Source organism: Plenodomus lingam (genome assembly GCF_022343315.1).
Source record: "Plenodomus lingam strain CAN1 chromosome Unknown scaffold_20, whole genome shotgun sequence".
In the NCBI taxonomy this organism is placed as follows: domain Eukaryota; kingdom Fungi; phylum Ascomycota; class Dothideomycetes; order Pleosporales; family Leptosphaeriaceae; genus Plenodomus; species Plenodomus lingam.
In genome coordinates this window covers 2,169,834-2,189,587 of record NW_027093974.1, presented here as the reverse complement: position 1 = coordinate 2,189,587, position 19,754 = coordinate 2,169,834, and the positions used below count along the sequence as shown (strand labels likewise).

Below are 19,754 nucleotides of genomic sequence, written 5' to 3'. Positions count from 1 at the left end.
AACATACGCGACAACGATTGTGTCTGAGCGTGTGAGTCATCTGCGTGGATGTGTGAAGGTGTCAAGGCGAGTATGTATCCTAGCCTCCAAGATGGCAGGGTTCAAGGCTGAGTGAACGATGACGTGGGGCGCGTTCCGTGTTGGTTGCTCCGCGACCGAAAACAGTAAACAAGCAAGATTCACATTCTTAATTGCCAGAGCCCGCCGCCACCACCACCAAGAAGAGCCATTACCACTCTGGTTGTCGCCTGCAATCTCAAAGCTCTACTACCTTGTCCAGAACTCTACCGCCTCGAAGAACTTCCAACTCTACAAGACAGCCCCACCCCCAAACAAAACCTCCCACACCCGTTCCTACAATGGCCACCAACGTGCTCGGCGCGCGCGACACGAATGCGCAGATCAAGCCTACGCCATCGCCAGAGAAGGAGAAGCCCAAGAGCCTTGACTACCATCGCCAAGTCTTGCATTCGCGCATCAACGATGAGCAGTAAGCGCACATGGGATTCATCCAAAAGGAAGCACATTATCTAACACACAGACCAAAGGCCCCAGCAATTCGTCTCACCATCCGACGAGATTCAATCTCCTGCCACACAGAAGCTGCAGGCCTTCAAGACCAAGCACGCTATGAAGAAGTAAGAGCATCCATCCCCTTGTCTGACGATAGAGTGGACACACATTGGATGGATCGCAGCGTTAACGCAGGTACAGGTCGAAGCCACAGACGCTGTTTAAGAAGACGAGCTCCAAGAACTTCGAGTCGGCCAAGGGTACGGCCATGTTTGCTGATATTCCCAAGAAAGAGGCCGTTCAGGAGGAAGAAAGCGCCTAGGGTTGGGAAACAGGCCGCCTTGCTTTCTTCGGCGTAGTGGTTGTGCGCGCCCCTTGTGCCTGCGCTGGGATTTCTTTCACTTTCTCACATCAATACCCTCCTTCGTTCATGGGTGTAAATGCCCGACGTCTAGGTACTCTTCTGGTTTGCGCATGGCTGGTACATGGCCGTTAGGGGCATCGGTGGATGATTGGACTTGTGGAGTTTTGGGCTGAATTTGGATTGTTTTGGTTACGATGAATATGAATGGGAATAACAGGATTTGTACTGTGCATCAGTGTCGTAGCAGTAACATGGAGTGTGGCTTGGATGGAAAGGGAAATCCAGTCCAGATTGGCTGAACTTTCGGGCTCTCTTACGGAAATATTGCCAAGCCCGCATGCACAACCCCCTCCCGCTCCTCCAGGAGTGGCCTCCTTTGTGACTTTGACGTCCATGTTCAATGACATTACGAGTTGCAGAACAAGACTCGCTCAAAGATGAGATTGCGCATCTCGAGAAGCGCTTGCAAGAGGCGAAAGCCCGGCTGACGCAAGGAGACTCCAGCACAACGAATCCACCCGTCGCCAACGACGCAGGTCTGTCGTCCCAGCAGCCATTCCCACCACCACCGCCACCACCACTCTAACCCAACCACAGCCCTCCACGCCCTCCTCCTCCTATCCGACTCCGCCCTCCCCCTGGGTTCCTTCGCCTTCAGCAGCGGCCTCGAATCCTACCTCGCACACCACAAGCCCTCCCCAGCCTCGGCCTCCCAACTCCCCGCCTTCCACACCTTCCTACGCCTCTCCCTCTCCACCCTCGCCAGCACCACCCTCCCCTACGTCCTCACCGGCTACCGCAACCCAGACTCCCTCGAAACCCTCGACAATGACCTCGACGCCAGCACACCCTGCACCGTCGCACGCCGCGCCAGCATCGCCCAGGGCCGCGCCCTCCTCGCCGTCTGGGACCGCAGCTTCAAATCCCAGTACACGCGTACGGCGGGCACGAATGCAGATGTCGCGGCCAAGGCACTCGCCGCCTTCTCCATTGCCATGCGCTCCTCGCACCATCTCAATGCCCATCTTGCTCCGCTATGGGGCCTCGTGACCCGTATCCTGGCCGTCCCGTTGCGCGATGCCGCATACCTGTTTTTGTTCTCGCATGCGCGGACGGTGGTGAGCGCGGCGGTGCGCGCGAGTGTTTTGGGGCCGTATCAGGCGCAGGCTGTCTTGGCGGGGGCGGAGCTGCAGGCGAGGATCAGGGGGCTTGTGGATGAGGGGTGGCATCGGTCGGTGGAGGATGCGGGGCAGAGTGTGCCGGTGATGGATTTGTGGGTCGGTAGGCATGAGAAGTTGTATAGTCGGATTTTCAATTCTTGAGGGGAGCGGGAGAGGATAGGGACATGGATAGTCGGATAGCTTGATGAGGGTTTGGAGTGTGTTGTTGTGCATGTACATGTCAAGTATGGGTATGGGTTGGAAAAAGGGTTGGTTAAATTTTCGTCTTTCTACATGTGCAGGATACGTCAATCCAATCTATATACCGTTTCTACGACATCCTCCCTATCATATATAAATCAAGAAAATATTAAAAACTCTATCCATCTCGTCCATTACAACGGCAAGGGCTCGTCACTGGCTGAAGGAAACACCGGCTCACACGGACTCTGTTCTTCCACCCACCTCCTAATCCTATCCGTCAACCACCCACTGCGAAACGCCACCCCATTCTCCGCCTCCTTGTACATACCGAGATGTATACTATAGCCTAGATCACACTCGTTCCCGTGATGCATAAACTGGAAGCACTCCTCATTCCCCTCGCACAGTTTTCTGCATTCTTCGTATGTGTCAACTGGTGCAAATCTGGCGTCGCGGCTCTGGCTATACCAGTCTGCAAGCGTGTCTGGGAGAATGTCCTTGACGAAATTGTCGTACAGTTCGGCAAACGTCAATGGCGTCTGGAAAATCATGTCAGTCTAAACGCCCATACTCAGGAATGATCAAGCCAAAGAAAAAAAAAACATACACGAGTGTTATTCCTCGCTTGCTCAAAGTTGGCTAGCTGGTTCAACTCGTTGGGCTGCACGTGGTGCATGGTGACTACAGGTTGACACCAGTGCGTTGGGCCAAAGGGCAGCGTCGAGGGCTTCTCCCCGTTGATCGTGGGCCATGCGGGTGTCAAGGGGATACCGTTTGACCTGAGTACGGCACCGATAACGAAGTCACCGCAGCAATGTTCTTGCATGGCCCTGTCCCAGCGGCCAGCGAGGCCCTTGTGGGTAACGGCGAAGTCGTACATGGTTGCGTGCGATATGAGGATTCCACTGCCGCCGTGGGCAAACGGAATGTCGCCTACATAGGCGGGCGATCCGAAGTAGAGTTTCGTGGAGGAAGCAGGGGCGAGTTGGGCGAGCCAAGTGAGTAGGTTGGGCCAGACGAGGTAGGTGTCTGCGTCCACCATGAGATACCAGTCCTTGTGTGGATGGGCAGCGTACAACTTCTCGAGGATATGTAGTTGTTTGTATTTATCCAGCGTCCAGGCTGCCAACTCCTTGGATGAGCGTGGATTTTTCATTTGTTTCAACATGCTCTCAATCTGTCCGTACTTCTGCACCTCTTTCAGCTTCTTGTAAAAATCAAAGTCCGAGTTTCCCTCCATGGCTGACTCTGGTATATCCGCCAGCGAGTCGTGGAGTTTATACCCGGCAATCTCTTGCTCAAGGTCGGAATAAATGACGACGTTGTGGGCGCAGCGTAGCGGCGTGCGCATCAGCATGGGTATCTTCTCTGCCGCCTCTGTGGCGCCTGTCTTTACTGCTATCGCGATGTTCCCAGGGTCAGGAAACCTTTGGCAGTATTCATCTTCCTCGTGGGTCGGCGATGAGGATAAAGGCAACGAAGCCAACGACCCCTGAAGCCATCGCGGCCGTGACACTGAATTGGGGCCTTGTGAGATTATCAGAAGGGCCAAAACGCAGGACAGCACGATTAAACCGGTGTTCCGGATATGACGAGATCGAAAGGAAGTTGCTAGACCCATGGAATAGGACTCGCGTGGTACAGATGTGCGAAATCGACGACCCCGTGTGTGCGGATATCCTATAGATGATATGATATAGAAACAACCCTGTGACCGCTATGACAAAAACTCACGAGAAGAGTTATGGGTAGGGGAAAATCAATAATGAAATCTGCTGTCTATGGGGACCAGGAGGCCACCAAGTAGGCACAAAGGAGAGGCTGACGATGTAAGATATGTGATTGCGTGTGCTGTCCAATCTTTTCCCCACCTAGTATCGTTATATGGCTCATGCTTCTTTCTCCTCGGTCGTTTTATGATGGGAGTGGGCACCGCATCGACAACGTTGCAGGCTCCCTGGTACATCACCAGCCATGCCCACGCATACCACATCCAGCCCATCACTCCAACATACACTGGAGAAGGCCCGGTTAGGCACACCAAGGGATTCGCCCTCGATAATCCGTATAGCTGCATGAGACCGAGACTGTGCCGCTGCTGGCATGACGAAAAGGAGGGACGAAGAATCTGGTGATGAGTGATGTCAGGGTTGTTGGGGTCGTATTACTCTACGAGCTGGGGGGTCAAACGGCACTAGGGCGCTTACATCAGCCAATCAGAGCGTGGGTGGACCTCGGGGACCGTGAGTTGCCTCTTGGATTGAACCATGTCGTCCCTTTGTCGACCCAAAGCGCGCTTACTTTTATTCCCAATGATCGACCACTGCGGAGATGATAGTTTCCGAGGACCGATGTGCCAGACTAAAAAGCCTTGCATGAAGTCTTCAGTCCAAACGACACTCATAAAACCCACTGGTGTACCGTAACAGTGCTCCATACTGATAATTAGCTGCAGTTTGAGTTTGCATAATCAATCTGCAACAAGCCATCGGTAGGCGTGTTTCTGCTACATCTCACGCAGGAAACAGGGAGCATGCTACAACATCGAGCCGTATTGTGCGAGTGCCACGCCACGCTACCAATCCGAACGGTGCGAGAGGGCTCGTGCTATCGTTTCCGTTGCACTGGGTTCGTCTTTGGCCATTTGGGCTTGCGTAGGAAGAGTTTTTACACGCTGTGGAAATCGAAGGGGTTTTTGTTGGTCTAGCTGGTGAGGTTGGAAACAATGTGTTTCTCCTGCTGATATTTTAGGGGGTCAAGCGAGGGATCTGGATGATACCTCAAGTCTCATGGACATGTGTAGATTGGTCCACTTTGTCGCGACTGATAGCTGTCATCTCCATGACTTTCGGGGATAGTATCATTCCGTTGAAGAGAATTACAACGGGTTGTAGGCCAACAAACCCTCCTTGGTCAATGTCTGTACAAGAGCGGGAGACTGGGGCAGCTCACAGAGAACCGACTGTACCGTAGTTGACGCCACGCCAGAACATCGACGTACAGCCAGGCAGAGAATATATCGTGCTGTTATGCCTAGACGACAGGGTCGCCTGGTTGTCCTACCACCTACTGAGAGTGACGGTGAGCGAATTGGCTGGTTGAGCATTACAAATCTTGGCAGCTTTAATTTTAAATCTTGTAACCCATTTTAATTTACATAGCTCATCTTTACTTGCTTTGGGGAGGGTGTTTAAGGAGATTACGTACCCGTACTCTACTCGTAACTTTAGATAAGCCTGCCATAGCCTACCTTACCTTCTCTCATCCTACAAGACACGACCGACCTCAACTCTTGGCCAGCCAATCAGCCTAACCTTGGTAGGATAATCTCCTATGGTTCGTAGGACAATTAGGCAGTGCCCCAGTCGGCAATGCTGATCAATCCAAAGCTCGAGGGTGGTTGTGTAGACGTCACGACGAGGCTGCTCGCTTCGCGTCGACTCTGAAAATCCTTTCGTACAAGTCTACCATCATTCACTTCTATCCCCTGGTGCTTCTCACACTGCTTCTACCCAGTACCCCCGCCATGGAAGTCCGACTGAGCACAAAGACAGTGATAAAGCAAGCGACAATCACCAGCGGTCCCGAGATCAACAATCAACGGTTTCAGAGGTGGCATATACACAGCCGTGATGGGTCCAGTAAGTTTTTCGATTCAGGCTCTCTCGACAATCACTGACCATCCGTAGTCGAGGCTATGAACCGTCCAGACTCGCAGAGCCTGCTGCTGACATCAGTTATGCACAGTGCTGTACAATAGGCGCGGCTGACTGCTCTGTCTTCTGGACAAGTTGTGTTGGCCCTAGTCCTGTTGGTATTGGGACTGATGACTGGTACGCTTTGTAGTCATGTATAGCTTGTCTGAGCTAACACACATTGCAGTGGTAGGGATTTCTTCTGTCAGATTATGTCCGTCTTTGACCAATTCCCCATCAATGATGCACCCGTTCATTCGCAAATCATCTGCAGACACATCAGACTGGGCAGCTATTTCCATATACAGGACCGTGTGTTCCACCTCATTAAGTTCGTCAACCTGGCGAAAGTCTATTCATGGGCTAAATCTGTCAGCAACTTTGCTAACCACGGTCACCGCGTCGGCCTCCTCAGCACTAGAGCTTGCTAGCAGTACCGCTATTGGCGCGCAGTCTCCATCGCCATCATCTGCCCGTTTCAATGTTGGGTTCAGCCCTGCAACAAATACCATGGCCACTTCTACTGCGAGCCCATCTTCTACAGCAGATCCGATCCCATCCAGAGCATGGATCGCAGGCGTAGTCGCCGGCCCTATACTGGGTCTTGCCCTGGTCGCCTTCTTTGTATGGCAAGTTTTCCGCTCTAAAAGAAAACGTCAACAGAATACCACTTACAAACACGGTTACCACACTGGCAGGCAACGCCTACGGCCAGTGCAGTATCCGACGGTGAGGAGGGCCCAAATGCAGTGTGTAATGTGATCATATTGTCCTAGTCTAGGAGGATGGGAGCTATCTATGGGGAAGCATCGCCAAGAGGCTAAGCCCATTCAGAATCACACGTGACCAAAGCATTCATGTCACAGCAGCCAGGACGCTCCTCAGGAAGCCTGGCCACCTTCTGATCACAAGACGTACCACGCGTATAACAGCCAACAAGAGGTGCATGAAATGTATGCCGATCACCCTACTGATGATCCACAAGAACTTCCAGGAGATGAATGTATAACTCGCACTTAATCTTTTTTGTACAAAGAGCGCAAGTGATAGTTATCCGAGTGACATGGCACATAGTATACTGATGGCTGCGGTCTACCACCATGGTAATCCAGACTGTAGGCTCGGCTATATGTCAGTGCTTACACGGGCTGCGATGGAGTTCCACCGGTTGAGGCTTGGAGGCTTGGCAGGTGGTCCCGTGAACGAAAGTGGAATTGCGCTAAACGGATGCAGCCTCCTCAATCAGTATTTATTATGAATATGAATATTAAAACAGAGGATCTTTTCATCGAAAACCCCGGGCTTGTGGTTTAGTGGTATAATACTCCCTTAGCATTTCGTTCAATGAACGATTGGTCTGGGAGTGGTCCAGGGTTCGATTCCCTGCAAGTCCATCTTTTTGCCTTTTCGCGGACCACGTTGCATGATTTGTATTTTTATCATTTTTGTTGACCTTTTGGGTACTGTTTCACTGCGAATACCAGAGGCTGCCCTATCTATGTGTTAGACCTGTACTATCCGCTGTTCTAGTTGTGATTTCTTGCTGCGGGGTCTGCAATCTGTCCTCACTGTCTAGATGGGCTGACGTCAACTTTTAGTGACAAAGGAAATCATAAACACTAGCGATTACTCTGCTTATGCGCGCATTGTGCACGTGGGCTCTGACCACCAACTTAATTATCCTGGCCTAGGCATAACTGCGGAAGAACAGCAATTGTCTTTGAGAGATAATCGTCTTTTTGTTAACTCTCTGCACACTTATACATGTGAGCTAGATCTTCTGCTGTCTGCCCTCATCAGCGTTATCTCATTGCTTTCGTACTACCTGTAAGCCAGGCTATGGTAGATATGTCTCATCTCACCATCTACAGTCCAATCGAGGCCATAGTCTATGCCTGCTCAAACAGAATCGGCTTCTTATAAGAAAATGCAATGGGACATGAAGCAGAATAATCGTATTGTAGCCTACACCCTAAGAGCTCATAGCCTGACACCAAACGCCATGTAATGCACATTTGACTTGATGCCTCTCCCAAGCCAACGCCTCGATATCTACCTATGTGCAACCTCAAAATGTTCCAGACCTCTTCTTCTCGATTTCCGCTTTCAAGTTGACCAGATCCTGCTCGGTGGCCTCAAACTCCAGACCCTGCTTGACCCATTGCTCCGCCTCATCCAGCCTGCCCATCTCGAGCAGACACTTGCCCCTCCGCCACCAGCCCTTGGCATTGCCGACCTTCTTCATCTCGACGCTTGCCTCTGCGTCCACTGCGCCCTCTGCCCAATTTTGTTGCGCCATGTTCGCTTGCGCGCGGTTGCTCAACAAGCTCGACACCTCTTCCCTCACGAGACCTGATGGCTCCCAATGCGGCCGACCGAGTGCCATGTCAATGGCAAGAGTGTATAGCTTGACCGCCTGGCCGGCGTTGCCCTTGCGGAACTCTGCGTTGCCCGACTCGCGCAATTTGCTAATCTGCGCCGAGCGCTTTGGGTTGACGGGGACGGGCGGAGGAGGTGTTCCGGTAGGTGTTTCCACATGCAAAAGACCTCTGTGTAGGGCGTTGAGGGCCTCGAGTTCGGTTGCGAGCGCGTTGCTGGTTGCGTTGGGTGCTGAGATGGCCTTGGTGGTGGGATCCATCTCCAGCGGGAGGAGGGTGAAGGTGTCGGGCGACTCCATGATTGGTGTATCGTTTGCAGCTGAAGGGAAAATGACAGAGTAGAGCCACAATGTGTGCCTGCGATGTTGTCTGTTTGGGGATCGCAAATGAGGGTGCCGACGTGGGGAAGTCCCGAGGCGGATTCTGGCTTGCCGTGATGTGGACACCTGGAACATCATTAAGCGCAGTCGCGTACACACGTGTTCACCAGCATGTCAGCCTTGGGAGACACCGCACTGTGGGACAGCCTCGCGCTTGCTCAGGACCAACGATTATGCGAAAAAGAATTCCCAAGCAAAGTTACGCATCATCTGCATCTCAGATGGCGAAGACAACAAATCCAAGCATAACACTATGATGACGACCTCGCGTCTCATACACAGTCACATTGTTGTCGATTCCTTCATTCTCGGAAATGGCGAGCATGGTGATCTCAAAACTCTCAGCTATCTAACAGGAGGCTTGAATTTTGCGCCCCAGACTCTGGAAGAAGCCCTGGCCATCTGCGAGCTGGAGCCCGTCTTATCTTTGCTTGAGCGCCCGGATGATGTACCAGACTTGCTTCGTAATCATCGCCATCGGTTTATTCGATCGATTGGTGATGGTATTGCCGAGTTCAGGCAAGCAGCAAGGGACGCTCCCATTCATCGTGTCACCGAAGACTGTTCCCGAGCGCAAGCAGATTTCCAATCTCGACGGGTCCCTCATCGAGCTCGGCCGGTTCGCGAAATCAGGCACAGAACAACGCGCAGACCAGAATCTCCGTCTGAACAGAATTCACAACGAGATTCGCAATTCCGGGGCGCGGGAACATCCGCACTACGACATATATATTGGTGAGGCTAACATGGGTCTCTGGAAGGTCGTCATACAAGGTACGTCCTCCTTCCTTTCTGATACGACTTTCCCAACTGCGAAGAAACATGCAGAGCACCAATTTACTGTCACCAGTGACCTAGGACCACCCGAAAGCACCTACACCGGCGGCACGTTTCTCCTATATCTAGAGATGGGGGGAAAGTATCCAATGTTTGTCGCTCTGACTTCCTACCCTTCGCAGGGGAACCAACATCATGCACTGATCCCGACGCAGCGACCTGCTCGCCAGTGCGCGAATTCGTCAAGCGGAGCGCAGGCGGGGACTGCGGGCTCAGGCCGTCAAAGACACTGGCGTACTTGTCGACCAGAGCGGCAGACGGCGCAGGGGGTGGATTTTGTGTTGCAGTTGAGGGGAGGGTTTTACGCGGGGGAGTCAGCTTGGGGTTCTGGGGCTTGTAAGCGGGCTCAGCGGGATGGAAGATTTGCGCTGAGGCATGCGAGGTGGAAGACATGTTCTGAATTGGGGCTGAGGTGGAGCGCGAAGGTGTGGGACGGTCTTGTGCCGAGGATGAATTGTGCACGTGAACATAGCCGGCAGGTTGGTAGTGTCCCATATTCGTGATTTTGAGGGCCATGTTGGCGTTGATGCGTAGAAGCTCTGCGTTGCGACGCTGGAGATTGACAATCTGGGCTTTGAGGGCTTGATTTGCAGTGGATAATTCGAGGGCATGCCGTTGTGCTTGCTTGGTCTCTAGGTTGACACGATCGGTGGATGCTGAGCCTCGTCGAGTATTTGATAACAGGAGAACCCCATAGCGTGTGAGTGACACAACACGCTTTGCTTGGACGACTCCGAAGTAGTAGTTCAGCTTGGTGGCTTCCTGTGTCTCCTCAGTCAGATGCTTCGAATTGGCGGAGTGGCAGGCGGAGTGCCATAACGAATGGACTTGATTCGCCGTTCGATCACATCATGGAAGTATCCTCGCATTCGTGACTTGGTCGTCGCGTGGCCGATCTGGAACATGGAACCATCCATTGGCTTGATACGAATGGTGAGTTTGTACATGTCGTGGAGTTTGGTCTGGATGTGTTCCAGGGCCTGCAATCGTGTACTGCCATTGCTATCAGCCTGCTGCGCGGCAAGGGCAATCTGTGAATATTCCGTCTTGTGGGGATCAGCGAATTGCATCAGCATCTCAAAGACAGTCTGTCGATTGAAATTATTCCGATCACATATGGACTCAAGGACAAGTAGATCGAAGCCGGAATCCTGATCATTGCGGGTTGCAAGATAATTACCCAAAGCAACCCAACCGCGCATCTCCATGGATCGATCAACGAATACCAAGACTCTGGAGACTCTGACATCTCAACAGAATCATAATACAGCATCCAAGCAAGGAAATTACTAAGCTATGGGAATGACAAGGTATTTGTAAAAGCTTTTGCCAAGCTGGTGATTTGAGCGGGCGCAGGGTCGACAGAGTCCAATGATTGTGACGATGCCTCCGTCTCAGAGCGTGCCTCGCGGTGTCGATTTACCTTATCCAACAAGTTCCGCATCCCATTAGAAGTACGCCTAATAAGTTTTCGGATACTAGTGACTGCTGCGGCGCGGGCTGATGCGGTCTCGGACTTGAGGGACTCGCATGCCTCTAACATGTTTTGGATATTTGATGTGCGCTTGTGTCGAGGTTTGTCAAAATTTGGCGCCATGGTTTTGCCGTGGATTCTGATGAAATTTGTAGTTGTGTCGTATAAATCTTGCTTTGGAATCTTGAACAAGCTGAAAAGTCGTCTGGGTAGTGGTGTGCGTGTGATTGTTGCAGGTTGAGCCCAAGGTTGAGGTCGTGTGCGAATGCTAGGCCAGTCTTCGCAGGTGGAGTTTCGTATATAGATGATAGTACTGGTATTGGAGTCTCAGTGAAAGTCTGCCCGCTTCTCTATTACTCCACCATGTATCAAGGCTTGGGCACAGCGGGCGCAATTGGGTGCAGAGTAATTCACCTGCAGCACCTTACAGAGCGCAAACGCAGAGAATTGTGAGAGCAATGGGTATACCATCACATCGAATTACCCTTCTGACGTTGTGTTTCTGAAATGCTGGGGATCGTGGAGTGGTTGCTGGGCGTGTGGAATGACTTGGAGTTGGATATGAGAAGAAGATCCCCTCATTGAGCTTTCCGATACATCTAGTCTTCTTCGTGAATCAAGTGCTCATCGTCCTGGAAGAGCTTGGGCAGATACAACTTCGTGTTCTCATATACGAGGAACGTGACAATGGTTGTCGGAATGACTCGAAGAGTATTGGGAATAACACTGTGAATGAATTAGCCCAAACTCACACTGGACATGTCCATTAGCTCGATGTTACTTACCCCTTATAGAACGCCAGAACACCCTCATTCTTATACGTCTTCCTCAGCACGTCCCACAGCCCGCTATACTGTTTAGTTGCATCATACTGCTGCAGTCGCGCCCTGATAGGCTGATATGGATACGTGATGGCACCCGCAAGCAGCTTGCTCCCACCGCTCATATACACATACTCCCAGTTACTCAGTTTATCTTGCCCACCGACCTGTATCCCACGATGCCTCTTCATATTCTCGTAAATGCTGAACTGTACTGCACCGTGCAATACTCCGAGCGTAGACGGGATAAATCCAGCCCATAAGCCCTTCATCCCGCGGGTTTCATAGACGTGACGTAGGCCGTAAGACATGGACCTATACGCAGAGGGATGGTTTGCACCGCGCTCAAGCATGCGCGTTTTCACAACCCAAATGGGGTTTGTACAAGCGCCTGTAAGAAGACCTGTGGTAGGATTGTTAGCTCGCGTGATCCCGCATTGTTTATACCAAACACGAGCTTATACCATACCAGCGATGATACTAGCAGAGAAGAATTCAGCACTCCCCAGCATCTGCCCGTGCCCCCTCCTCTGCTGGAACATGTCCTTCAAATTGCCATAGAACAAGAAGTATAAGCCCCAGCCCAAGCTGTTGCCCAGTAAATTCGGCCATAGTCCGCGGTAGAGCGCTCTTGCGCCTCCCTCATCGCGAATGACATTGCGCAAGATGCGAAAGGAGTCACCTGGCCGTGAGCGACTCTTGGTGTTGAGCTGTAAGCGGTTCTTGAGTAGATCGAGAGGATGTGCAGCCAGACATGAGACGACACCAGCGCTAAAGCCTGCGACACTTTCGATCAGCGAGGCGGATAACGTCGTTCGTGGTAGAGCAAGACTGGGCGGCTTCGTTTGAGTATCATCGTTGACCTCTACAGGCGGAAAGGTGCGGGGCATTGCGGACGCGGATGGTGAGTGCCCCCGGTGCTTGTGGCTACATTCTTGATGTGTGTAATTACGATGGCATCTGAGACATGGCCAGTCCTCTCGTCATTGCGCAAAACAAAAAGCTATCGTCTCAAGCTTCCGAACGTGGCGGGCAGCACAAAAAATTATGGTGGACCCTTACACCGTGAACCTGAAGCTTGGGCCTCTGAGGTTTAGGTGGGTACTACTAGTCCGCGTGGGGGTAAACGTCATCCATCCATCGACTAGTCTACCGGTACGCACTTACAAACCATCCCCATCTCAATGAAACGTCTAGCTAATAAACAAATGACAACCATTTTGCGTTCAGATTTAACCAATCTACAATAGGTCTCGCATGCATCTTGCCATCAACTGAGTCAGTCTTTGCGACATTTTCAAAAGGGTAAGCCGACCGGCTTCTCGACAATGATGAAGCCACTGTTAGAACATGCGTACACATGTACATTTTGGTTCATGCATAGACCTTGTCGTATTTGTACTTCTGGCATGGTCATATACACTTAATACAAAGTCAATAGCTTAGACGCCAGCGCCAAACTTCTGGTCTGAGCAACAAGATCCAGCCGCCGGCAGAGGCGAAGGCTCCTTCTCCCTCTCTCCAAAGGCCAGCTTGCTAATCTTGTCCACCAACCCACCCCCTTGCTTGACTCCGCTTGGAACACTGCAATGGCTCGGTGGGACATCAAGGCATGGGTTACGCGTGAAGAAATTTCGCGGCCGGAGCAGCAAACTCATCGGTTCTGCGGGCATGATGGGGAAATCCTCGGGGCTGGGGAAATGTGTGATGCCGAATGTGTGCCAAAGAACCACATCCGTGTCTACGAGATTCTCCGTGGGGTTCGCGGCAATCCACGCAGGAATGCCTTGTGAGGGTTCGCCGGAGGTCTGAGGCACGTGACGGCCTGCTGGATGGAGTTGCGTGTCGTCGTCTGGCCAACTGTCAGTATTCTCTGCTTAATTCAATCAAAAGAAGATGACTTGCACTTGGTGACATGTACAGCGTGCCTTGCGAAACCGGCCCGCTTCCACACTAAACTGCCAGGCTTTGGCAGTAGCTCCGGAACCTCTCTGCTAACCAGCTTATACGATACCGGCTTCTTGCTGTAAGGATTGATCTTGCTCTCGTTGCACATCTCCCAAGTCCTACTCGTACCGCCATTGTAGTCAGTAGCCGCTTGCTCAGGGGTGCTGAGCTTGGTCTTCTTTGCATAGAAAGCATTGCCATATTTGTTCTCCTCGCTGCCCACCTCGCCATCACCGCGGGCTGCATCAACCATGAAGACAGTGTTATTCGGGCCATCGATATTCGGATCTATCCGCATGCAAAACAGATGCTGATGGTTGTGTGCGTTGACTCCTGGATACACCTCCGTGCCCCAGCCTTTCAAGTCTTCACCAGGAAGCATGGCATATGTGTTCAAGATCCCGGTGAGCTTGATCTCAAGCTGGATGGTTCCATCAAGATGGAAGATCCAGTATACGCAGTATTCGTAGTTTGCAGCTGTGAAAACGTGTGAGATGACGAGTTTGCGCGCGCGGGTGACGGTCACGCTGTCATCGCGAAAGTCGGTGTGTTTGAAGAGAATCCCGGCATCTTCTTCATGAATGCAGATAGCGTTCTTGATGGTGGTGGCCTGACCTGCGCGGTTGACGAATGCTGCATCCATGTAGTGGATCGCGCCTTTGCAGTCGCAGCCCAAGCTTAACGAATTGGTCATGTACCCACCACCGTACTCACCCAGATCGAAAGCATGTTTCCTCTGGTGAGGGTGCTCTGGGTTTCCATAGGGCACAACCATCTCGGCTAGTGATAGCCGCCAAAAGGTATCTCGCACTGTGCCTTTGTCGTTGAAGGTAATGTTCGAGAGCACCATACCCTCTCGGTAATTGAATCCAATATGCAGCTTCCAGTTGGCCCACGAGATATATCGTCCGTCCATCTTGAAAGATACGCCCTCGGGCTGCGTAACATTAATTGGCTTCAAACCAGTCATGAAACCGCCATCTGCCTCGACGGCTGCAGCGTGGTAATTGTTAGGGGGTGCTTGGTTGAGCGGCCTCCGAACTGGTGGAATGTCGATATGTATGATTTCCTGGGTGTCTGCGTTGTAAATTGGGCAAAAGTCTAGGGGATATGTATATTGGCTGTCATCCGGATGAGGTCGGTAGTACATCAAAGCTTGCTGGAGACGGACTTTTGTTCCAAAGCGCTCATCATAGCCGATTGTCCAAGCTGCCATCGATCAGGAAATGGGCACATCGGCTCCGCTGAAGAAGACTCACGATCGCAATACACCTTGTGCATATCTTCTGGTGGGATACCAATCAATTCACACTGTTCAATGACCTTGGGATCTTTCCTCGCGATAGTTTCTACAATTTGCAGATCTTCCATGGTAATCTGTTTCCACATAATGAGTATCCCGAACGCACGTCAACATACTCCCATTCAGAAAACTCACCAGAGGCTGGACATCATCTGTCAACTCCCAGCTCACAATCTTGCCTTCATCCAGATCGACATGCCCATCGTAGACTTTGCTCCCACGACCAATGCATACAACATCAGCTACACGGTGCGGTCGTGGTGTGTGATCTGGGTCTTTGATCCATTTCATCATATCAGCCTTTCGTGGCTCCCATAACGTGACTGCATTGAAGAAGACCTCGCTATGCTCCGTTCGGATGATTGCGACCGCTCGCTCAATCTCAGGTCCAGTGAGAGGATCGAATGGATGAGGATGTGCCCCAAGACCTGTGATATGAGAAGCAGCCTGCTTCAAGCGGTCGAGTGCCATATTGTCGTAGATATCCAGAGGAGGGGAAGCTGGCCTGCAGGCAATCAAGGGATCCAGCGGGGTTTTATAGATAGAACATAGGCATGGCAAGTTAGAGGCGAGGTCTGACAAGAAAGCATGACATAGCTTGACAGGAATACCAAGCTTCTCATCCAATCAATGCTAAGTCGTCTACCAATCAGCCATTACTATATTCCCTACGACGATTTCCACTTGTCAGCTCGCAAGCACCTTGTGTGGTTATCTACGCGATAAGAGACGCGCCGAAGGACTCGCACTCCCGATATGGTTAGCGGACCCCACTTCTCCTCGGTCGCGGGTATTGATGGACGGAGGGAAGATGCATCAAGTGTCAAGTTTAGCCCTCGTTGAGAATTGACGACTCCGTATTTTTGCTTCAGTCGTCGCTAGTGTATGCCTAGAGCGCAGCGATCGAGAAAGATTGGAGAAATTGAGGTTGGGGCGTGTTGGTCTGAAATGGGAAAGTGTAGGCGATCATGTTACACTACTTCGATACCTTATTGAATGTCCAACACCGCAATGAAGCAAGCCATATATTGTACTAGGCACTTTATACCTCAAGGCTTTAGAGTGATTCGACGTTGACAGTGATTTTCTACCGAAGAGAGAGCTCTTCATCTAGTATCCAAAACACCCATTACAAAGCATACGATGTCATGCTACCGCAAAGCGTGATCTGAACACCAAGAACAGAAGACAGCCAAATGAACTGGCCAACAGAAAAAAAGATCATGCAAGAAGCCGCCGTGGTATAGACGAAGCGAACAGGAAAAAAAATACAAAGACATGCGAACGCCGTACAAGTAGCCAGATATATACAAGATTAAAATGTATAAACAGGACATTCCCGTAGGACCAGCCGCTTTTGGATCAGTCGTAATGTCGGATACGTCATAAACGCGTAAAAATCAAGGGCCTTCCAAGGGAGCTGCATATCTCCAACAGAGAGCAAGCAAGTATTTCGTAAACGCGTGGCCAACAGAGAAAGAAAGGCGCCTGCTAATTGACGCCTTGGGGTAGCGGAGCTTGCGCCAAATGTGACTTTAGTGATTGTTGCATCTTGGACGCAAACTTTGCGTCGATGCCTTCTTCGAGAAGACCGATACCACTGTCGTCATGTGTGGGTTCTTGTTGTGAGGTATTCATATCGTACTCAAAGCTGAAGTTCATGTCGTATTGGGATTGTTGAGCAAATCGTCCAGCGTGGACTGATAATCTTGGGTTAGTCAACTACTATCATGGCTACGAGCATATCAAAAGTCTTACCTTCATGTGCTGTTCCTGGATCCATGGCGACATTGCTAGTAGTGGACATGAATGAATGGTCCGGACCAAAGTCAGCCTCCAGACTACTGTACCGACTTTCATTATTGCTACCGCTGCCTCCGTTCGTAAGGCCAGCATTCAGAGGGTCGTCAACAACCGGAGAGTAGGATGGTGAATTCCAGTTTGGTGGTGAATGGCCAAGGAAGCCTCCCAATGATGCTAGCCACTGTGCCATTTCGTCTACAAACACCTTGGTCAACCACCAACCTTGGAAACTGATGCCATTCTCCACCGTGATTTCACGAAGCGCAGCTGATCCAAGGGCACTAATACAATGAAGGACTGTGCGAGCGTGAGCTCCTGGAAAGCGAGATGGTAGCTTCGTTAGAAATGCTGCAATGCGATCTATGACAGACTCCATAGGGTCAGCCGGAGGGTCGGGGTAAGCGGCACGGTGGATGGCTCCTGAAGGTAGCTGGATTTCCTGCGGCAACGGACCCAGCATCGATCGTATCTCTGTTGTCAAGATCTGATAGACCTCTTCATGCCCACATTCACCCGGAAGTTCGTTAGCGATGATGCGCTTGATGTTAACATGCTGCAACCAATCGGCAAACATCTGGGTGCGATGGTTCTCAGCCGTAAGCATGACAGCAGCTGCATGAGCTGTTGAATTGACGCGCAGCATTTGACGTAACAAATGCGCGAACAGAGTTGCTGGTTCTAACTTGGCTTCCAGAACATGATTAGGGAGTGGCAGAAACTTCGTGCTTATGTGTGCATGTAGTGTTTTGGCAACGTTGTCGAGAAAGCGCAGGACCGTGGGGGGCGCGACCTGTAAGGTGAGCTGCGAAACGTTACGGACCATCTTCTGATACATCATCCAGTCACATTCCTTGATCCATGGCGCCAGTTCGGGTGCAGCGAACAACTTTTGCACGGGGACAGTGAGAGTACCGTGGAATGTACCAAACAGACGGAAGAACTGCTTTTCTTTGCAATACCGAACTGCGTCCACTAACGATGTCACATGTGATCGATACATAGCTACCAAATTTTGTGCCGAGTCCGGGTCTGTACGGGCAGGGAGGTAGGGTGCAATGTCCGGCAATTCGATCTCAAGAGCATCCGGGGCTTCTAATACGTTGGGCGTGGGAAACTTAAGTTCGTGTTCATATGATGTTTTCGTGCGGGCACTTGTAGGTCGGAACTGATTCGAATAAATATCGGTGAAAAGAACGCCTCGTGATGAAGCTGGCGTATAGTGGTTGTTGTGTGATTCGCCTCGAGAGTTCCGAGGGGGAAATTGGGCGCTGTCTGCAGGCAGCCGTGGGATGGAAGTGAAGTCAAGCTTCGGCCCCGCGGACTGCTGTCGTTTCATGGCGTGAATAGCTGCGGCACCAGTACTGGGACGGCGGCCTTCGTCTCCATCTCCGCCATCATTGATGAGTTCCAGGTCAACGTAGTGGTACTTGGATTCGCCACGGACGCCCAGACGTCTAGTCTGAATGCCCGGGAAGATGACACGGACAAGCTTTCCGAAGGAGGCTGGGTTCAGAGGGATAACGCGGTCGGTACCGCAGCGCTCTGCGTATTTGGAGTAGACGCGATTTCGTGGAACCGAGGTTTTGGCGGATCTGCAGACGGATTTCAACCTAGATGGAGTTAAGACAGTACGACAACTGGTTTGAGATTCACAAACCACAGCATAGCAAACAGTTGCTTCGACTTTTCCGCCTTGGAGGTCCGGTCGTTTTGGATGACCTCCGCTGCCACCTCCTTCAGGTTTCGTCCTTCATTCTGGTTGAGCAGCTGGCGCAACTCTTTATCGTTTGTGGCGGCTCCGGACGTCGAGTTCTTTTTCTTCTTATCATCCGTCTCCATAGGTGGCGCCATGAAGTGCTGTTGTTGTGACTGCTGTGAAAGAGAGTGGTGGTATGGGTGGGGGTCCATGGCCTGCGCAGGTTGGCCATTGGACTGGGGCTGCTGAGAGGCAGCGTCGGCCTGGTAGCCTAGGTATTGCTGGACGCTCTCGAGCGACATGTTGATGAGTTGATCCTGCGCGCTGACCTGCTGCGCGGCCTGTATGAGCGCAGGTTGCAGCGCTTCGCTGCTGAAGGGCGCATGGTACTGCGGCATCTGCGTAAAAGATGCGGCGCGGGCATGTTGAGGCTGTTGTTGTTGAAACTGCTCGAATGAGTGCACACTGGTAGTCGAGGCACGCGATAGCGGCCGGTTGCTTCTGGTAGACATTGACGTGTTGGACCTGGATCGGCGGATGTCCGTGGTCATTATAGGGCTGCTGGGTGGCCGATTGTCGCTCTGTTTACACCAAAACAAAGGGCTGGCAACCGTGGCACCGAGGCAGCAAGACTATTGCAGGTGGCACAACGCTGGGTCCGTGGGATTTGCCGAGTCACTGCAGATGGATCCTGGGGCTACAGAGTGTGCGATGGCCGTGTGCAGCGTGTTGCATGCAGTTTCTTCGACGGCAGCGCTTGTTTGTTTGGGGTCGAAGTCGGGGCGCTGGGCGCTCTGGACGGGCAAAAGAGAGACAGGGGTTAATAAGATACTCGAAACAAGAATGACAAGACCAACAGCCGTGGTGGGCGAGGCTCAGCGACCTTGAAAGCGGTTTGTTATGTGGAGCTTTGGTGCGTGTTTACGCTTTCGTCTGGAGGCGATCGCACCTGCAGCAACGGGAACCGGCCGGCAAGCACGCACGAGCCCCCGGGTCACCTGACCAACGTCATGCCGATTGATGCATTTCATAGATTCTATCTGGCGAGGGCGCGAATGAGTTATGTACGATTGCGAGCGAGCAGAAGGAGGCAGCATGGCAGAGGAAGGCCATGTATCACAGTGAGCGCAATCACACGCGCGCGTCCAACTACATAGCACAGTGCAGAGTCGTTGGTGA

General features: G+C 51.8%; 12 protein-coding genes across 12 annotated transcripts; 4 read left to right on the top strand and 8 right to left on the bottom strand.

Moving 5' to 3' along the window:
- Positions 1-200: 200 nt before the first annotated feature.
- On the top strand, positions 201-835 carry IAQ61_011764 (uncharacterized protein; the record flags this gene model as incomplete). The annotated part of the gene is made up of 3 exons (XM_003844281.2): positions 201-490; positions 549-638; positions 715-835. Coding segments are annotated over 3 exons (501 nt in total), but the record flags the coding sequence as incomplete, so codon positions are not given.
- A 170-nt stretch (positions 836-1,005) lies between these two features.
- On the bottom strand, positions 1,006-1,272 carry IAQ61_011763 (uncharacterized protein; the record flags this gene model as incomplete). Its single annotated transcript, XM_066099339.1, has 1 exon — positions 1,006-1,272. The coding sequence occupies one exon, from the start codon at positions 1,270-1,272 to the stop codon at positions 1,006-1,008; it is 267 nt and encodes an 88-aa protein (XP_065950858.1).
- Positions 1,273-1,277: 5 nt separating this feature from the next.
- IAQ61_011762 (uncharacterized protein) lies at positions 1,278-2,199 on the top strand (the record flags this gene model as incomplete). The annotated part of the gene is made up of 2 exons (XM_003844280.1): positions 1,278-1,413; positions 1,475-2,199. 2 exons carry the CDS (start codon positions 1,278-1,280, stop codon positions 2,197-2,199), a joined length of 861 nt encoding a protein of 286 aa, XP_003844328.1.
- A 233-nt stretch (positions 2,200-2,432) lies between these two features.
- On the bottom strand, positions 2,433-4,346 carry IAQ61_011761 (uncharacterized protein; the record flags this gene model as incomplete). The annotated part of the gene is made up of 5 exons (XM_066099338.1): positions 2,433-2,780; positions 2,849-3,768; positions 4,031-4,062; positions 4,113-4,198; positions 4,257-4,346. The coding sequence occupies 5 exons, from the start codon at positions 4,344-4,346 to the stop codon at positions 2,433-2,435; spliced, it is 1,476 nt and encodes a 491-aa protein (XP_065950857.1).
- A 98-nt stretch (positions 4,347-4,444) lies between these two features.
- Positions 4,445-4,678, bottom strand: IAQ61_011760 (uncharacterized protein; the record flags this gene model as incomplete). The annotated part of the gene is made up of 1 exon (XM_066099337.1): positions 4,445-4,678. The coding sequence occupies one exon, from the start codon at positions 4,676-4,678 to the stop codon at positions 4,445-4,447; it is 234 nt and encodes a 77-aa protein (XP_065950856.1).
- Positions 4,679-5,135: 457 nt separating this feature from the next.
- On the top strand, positions 5,136-6,945 carry IAQ61_011759 (uncharacterized protein; the record flags this gene model as incomplete). The annotated part of the gene is made up of 4 exons (XM_066099336.1): positions 5,136-5,322; positions 5,586-5,882; positions 6,124-6,560; positions 6,877-6,945. Coding segments are annotated over 4 exons (990 nt in total), but the record flags the coding sequence as incomplete, so codon positions are not given.
- A 1,059-nt stretch (positions 6,946-8,004) lies between these two features.
- On the bottom strand, positions 8,005-8,613 carry IAQ61_011757 (uncharacterized protein; the record flags this gene model as incomplete). Its single annotated transcript, XM_003844277.2, has 1 exon — positions 8,005-8,613. One exon carries the CDS (start codon positions 8,611-8,613, stop codon positions 8,005-8,007), a length of 609 nt encoding a protein of 202 aa, XP_003844325.2.
- Positions 8,614-8,750: 137 nt separating this feature from the next.
- On the top strand, positions 8,751-9,433 carry IAQ61_011756 (uncharacterized protein; the record flags this gene model as incomplete). The annotated part of the gene is made up of 2 exons (XM_066099335.1): positions 8,751-8,785; positions 8,977-9,433. The coding sequence occupies 2 exons, from the start codon at positions 8,751-8,753 to the stop codon at positions 9,431-9,433; spliced, it is 492 nt and encodes a 163-aa protein (XP_065950854.1).
- A 104-nt stretch (positions 9,434-9,537) lies between these two features.
- Positions 9,538-10,607, bottom strand: IAQ61_011755 (uncharacterized protein; the record flags this gene model as incomplete). Its single annotated transcript, XM_066099334.1, has 2 exons — positions 9,538-10,358; positions 10,460-10,607. 2 exons carry the CDS (start codon positions 10,605-10,607, stop codon positions 9,538-9,540), a joined length of 969 nt encoding a protein of 322 aa, XP_065950853.1.
- A 997-nt stretch (positions 10,608-11,604) lies between these two features.
- IAQ61_011754 (uncharacterized protein) lies at positions 11,605-12,716 on the bottom strand (the record flags this gene model as incomplete). Its single annotated transcript, XM_003844273.2, has 3 exons — positions 11,605-11,731; positions 11,791-12,229; positions 12,296-12,716. 3 exons carry the CDS (start codon positions 12,714-12,716, stop codon positions 11,605-11,607), a joined length of 987 nt encoding a protein of 328 aa, XP_003844321.1.
- Positions 12,717-13,268: 552 nt separating this feature from the next.
- On the bottom strand, positions 13,269-15,547 carry IAQ61_011753 (uncharacterized protein; the record flags this gene model as incomplete). The annotated part of the gene is made up of 4 exons (XM_066099333.1): positions 13,269-13,678; positions 13,732-14,982; positions 15,033-15,150; positions 15,212-15,547. 4 exons carry the CDS (start codon positions 15,545-15,547, stop codon positions 13,269-13,271), a joined length of 2,115 nt encoding a protein of 704 aa, XP_065950852.1.
- A 589-nt stretch (positions 15,548-16,136) lies between these two features.
- IAQ61_011752 (uncharacterized protein) lies at positions 16,137-19,484 on the bottom strand. The gene is made up of 3 exons (XM_003844271.2): positions 18,537-19,484; positions 16,835-18,489; positions 16,137-16,776 (listed from the first exon to the last, which is right to left on the bottom strand). The coding sequence occupies exons 1-3, from the start codon at positions 19,124-19,126 to the stop codon at positions 16,568-16,570; spliced, it is 2,454 nt and encodes an 817-aa protein (XP_003844319.1). The 5' UTR covers positions 19,127-19,484; the 3' UTR covers positions 16,137-16,567.
- Positions 19,485-19,754: the final 270 nt, after the last annotated feature.

Coding starts and splice junctions, on each gene's coding strand:
- IAQ61_011752 (XM_003844271.2), bottom strand. CDS start 19,126: ATGACCACGGACATCCGCCGATCCAGGTCCAACACGTCAATGTCTACC. Junction 18,490..18,536: donor CAACTGTTTGCTATGCTGTG/GTTTGTGAATCT, acceptor AACTCCATCTAG/GTTGAAATCCGTCTGCAGAT. Junction 16,777..16,834: donor TCCAGGAACAGCACATGAAG/GTAAGACTTTTG, acceptor CAAGATTATCAG/TCCACGCTGGACGATTTGCT.